At 47.1% G+C, this 3,308-nt stretch overlaps 1 protein-coding gene across 1 annotated transcript; it reads right to left on the bottom strand.

The window, feature by feature from the left end:
- Positions 1-227: 227 nt before the first annotated feature.
- Positions 228-1,417, bottom strand: LOC109932719 (prostaglandin D2 receptor-like). The gene is made up of 2 exons (XM_048594409.1): positions 436-1,417; positions 228-389 (listed from the first exon to the last, which is right to left on the bottom strand). Exons 1-2 carry the CDS (start codon positions 1,216-1,218, stop codon positions 228-230), a joined length of 945 nt encoding a protein of 314 aa, XP_048450366.1. The 5' UTR covers positions 1,219-1,417.
- Positions 1,418-3,308: the final 1,891 nt, after the last annotated feature.

Raw genomic sequence — 3,308 nt, 5'->3', positions numbered from 1 at the left:
ACTGTTATGTAAAACCGATTTGACTTTTTTTTTTCCCTCTGCCTCCATCTACAAAGCCACGGATCAAAAACGAAATGGTCTTGTCACGGTCAAATTACTTATTCTTGCAGACAATGTTACATTCTACCATCTATCAAAAGAAATCCCTTCGCTTAAACCTCTTTAAAAAGCTGCGTGGAGACTTCGCCAAAGTGTATTCTCCTAAAGTCTGTTACAATCCTTCTCACTTATTTCCGAGGTTTACAACATTTGAAATTGTCTCCCGAGGATGAATTTATAATAACATGCTGCGACTGGTGTGCAGCCGGCGGAGAGCTGCGCCTATTTCCACACACCGGCTCGCTATGTTTTTTTTGTTCGCCTTCACGGTGTTTTAGTTTATGAGTAAACTGGACCAAAACAAAAGGGGGTGATTAAAAAAAAAGGTGAACTTACCGTGAGAGGCAGGGAACAAATAAGGAAGATGATACTCATTAGAACCAAGAGGATGAGATTCTCCATCTCCTCAGAGTGGGCGAACTGCTCACGGGAGCGATTGCACACGCTCAGGTTGGTATTACTCATTCGCCTTTGCCTCCGGTACATTTTGGTCAAGTTAATAGCCACAGAGCTGTTACACAGTATCACGGCGACAATGAGGATAGCCATGAGGGTCGCGTAGACCACCGAAAAAGGCAGCGAGTCCACTTCATTCATGTTAAAGAAGCACCAAGTCCCCGGGCAGTACTGTTTAGTTCTCCCAAAACCCACCAAAGGCATTGAGCAAAGCAAAAGGCAGCAAATGTAAACCAGAGGCAAAATGAGGACCGCCCGGCGCTTGGTGAAATGTTCCTGATAAAAGAACGGGTGGCTTATAGACAGCCAGCATTCCAGGGCCATGGCGAACAGGATAAACATTGAGGCTAAGCCGAAGAAGGACATGGAAAAGGAGAAGTAATCACACAGGGTGTTGTTACCCGCCAGAGCTTTCAAGGTGAGGTTTGAAGCGTAAGAAGCGAACACCACCGGGCTAATGAGGCATTTTCCGAACAGGTCGGTCAGCACCAGACCGGTGACAAGGATATAAAAGACGGATACCCCTTGCCTGCTGTCCCACTTGTGTTTGCCCAGAATGGCCAGGGCGATAACGTTACCGAGCAGTCCGGTGCTGAACAACAAAATGCTGCTCAGTACTTTGCCATCCCGATGCACATTGTCGATATCTTCACAGGATTCCATCTTCTTTAATCCCTTGTCCGGGGGAGCAGAAGTCGGAAATGTCTTTGTAAAGACTTTTTAAACAAATAACTAGGTTCACCCAGGGGTTTGGAGAGACTCCTCTCCAAGTCCGGCTTTGGCTTCTGCAGAGCTTCTGCTGTTGAGCGTTGGAGAGCGTGAGTCAGAAATAATCCAGCCTACCCTGATCCACCACAACTCAGTCTCTCCCAACCTACTCCAACCTGTCCTAACCCGATCCTGCGCAGCCCAGTCTCTCCCAAACTAATCCAGCCTGTCCTAACCCAGCTCAACCCAGTTTCTCCCAGTGTAGGCTATTCCGATCCAACCTAACCTTACCCAGCTCAACCTGTTCCCCTCCCAGTCCAATATGTCCAGCTCTGCTCACTTGGCTGGTTCTCAGCTGGGACAATTGCATTCAGCAGGATCAACCTTTTCCACGTTTAGCAGCCTAGCACATCGCGTCAACTCCATCAGGCAGAACCAACACAGAGAGAGGACGAAGTGTCGAGATGTTTCTTTGATTTAACTTTGAGCCGAGAGAGTGTCGAGGCGATTCTTTGATTTGTTTGAGCCGAAGAGAGCGCTGTCCTTGATGGGAAAGTACCTTTCCTAGTTCTGGATGACTCGCATTTCAGGGCGACACCACGCTATTGCCTGTGCTGTCCTGTTCTATGGTCTGAATTAAAACTCTCTTCCTCTGAGGTTTCACGCTATAGTTTGTTTTGTTTTTAATTCACTTACGCGAGTATGGATGTGGTTACAATGTTAAGTAGTTGCTGGCCTAGACTTCAGATAGCTGTGGCGCTAGTCAGAGAGAGTGAACACCGCGAATTTCCCTCCCTAGTGAACTGCGTGTCTTTTTACATCTATCTGGTAGTTACATGGATACCATCGCTGGCAGTTGCTATTTACTCCAGTTAACTGAATTAAAATTCCACAGGTGCCATGGTGGGGTTTGAAACCAGGACACCCAATAATGAATTCGTGCCATAGGCACCTAATGTTCTCTAGATTTCCAAACCCAAGCCTGTAGAAGAAGAGATAACAAGGTGTAGAGCTGGATGAACACAGCAGGCCAAGCAGCGTCAGAGGAACAGGAAGGCTGACGTTTCGGGTCTGGACCCTTCTTCAGAAATGGGGGAGGGGAAGGGGATTCTGAAATAAATAGAGAGAGGGGGAGGCGGATGGAAGATAGACAGCAGTTTCAGGGCCGAAGAGATTACAAGAGAGTTGCAGTGGGAGAGAGATCCACTGAGGTCTTTCCGGAGGGAGGGGGGGTAACTTCTTCAAGGTGGGCATCCTTAGAAGAGGCTTTCTTTCTGGAGAGCTGCTTGGCCTGCTGTGTTCATCCAGCTCTGCACCTTGTTATCTCAGATTCTCCAGCATCTGCAGTCCCCACCATCTCTGAATCGATTTTAACACCACTGCAAAGCCTCTTCTAAGGATGCCCACCTTGAAGAAGTTACCCTCCTCCCTCCGGAAAGACCTTAGTGGATCTCTCTCCCACTGCAACCCTCTTGTAATCTCTTCGGCCCTGAAACTGCTATCTATCTTCCATCCACCTCCCCCTCTCTCTCAATTTATTTCAGAATCCCCTTCCCCTCCCCCATTTCTGAAGAAGGGTCCAGACCCGAAACGTCAGCTTTCCTGCTCCTCTGATGCTGCTTGGCCTGCTGTGTTCCTCCAGCTCTACACCTTGTTATCTCAGATTCTCCAGCATCGGCAATTCCCACTATCCCTGTAGAAGAAGAGTTCTGTCTGATCCCAGAATTTGTATCAATTGTGTTACTTGATTTAGTTTGACCCGCATTCCAAAAATAACATTCTATCAAGTCAACATATTCATATTCATCCTCCCAATTTGCTTTCTCTATACAAAAAAACTAATTACAATCTTGCCAATTTAGAATTTCAACACAAATTGCAGAATTCCCAAATTTCATTTGCATCCCCCAAGTTACTATATCACAAAGTCAGAAATTGCTGGAGAAACTCAACAACATTTCAAATCGGTGCAGGGCTGGATGAACACAGCAGGCCAAGCAGCATCATAGGAGCAGAGAGGCTGACGTTTCGGGCCTAGACCCTTC

Source organism: Rhincodon typus, unplaced genomic scaffold, assembly GCF_021869965.1.
Source record: "Rhincodon typus isolate 14 unplaced genomic scaffold, sRhiTyp1.1 hic_rhity00009088, whole genome shotgun sequence".
Lineage (NCBI taxonomy): Eukaryota > Metazoa > Chordata > Chondrichthyes > Orectolobiformes > Rhincodontidae > Rhincodon > Rhincodon typus.
This window is presented reverse-complemented; position numbering and strand designations above follow the sequence as displayed.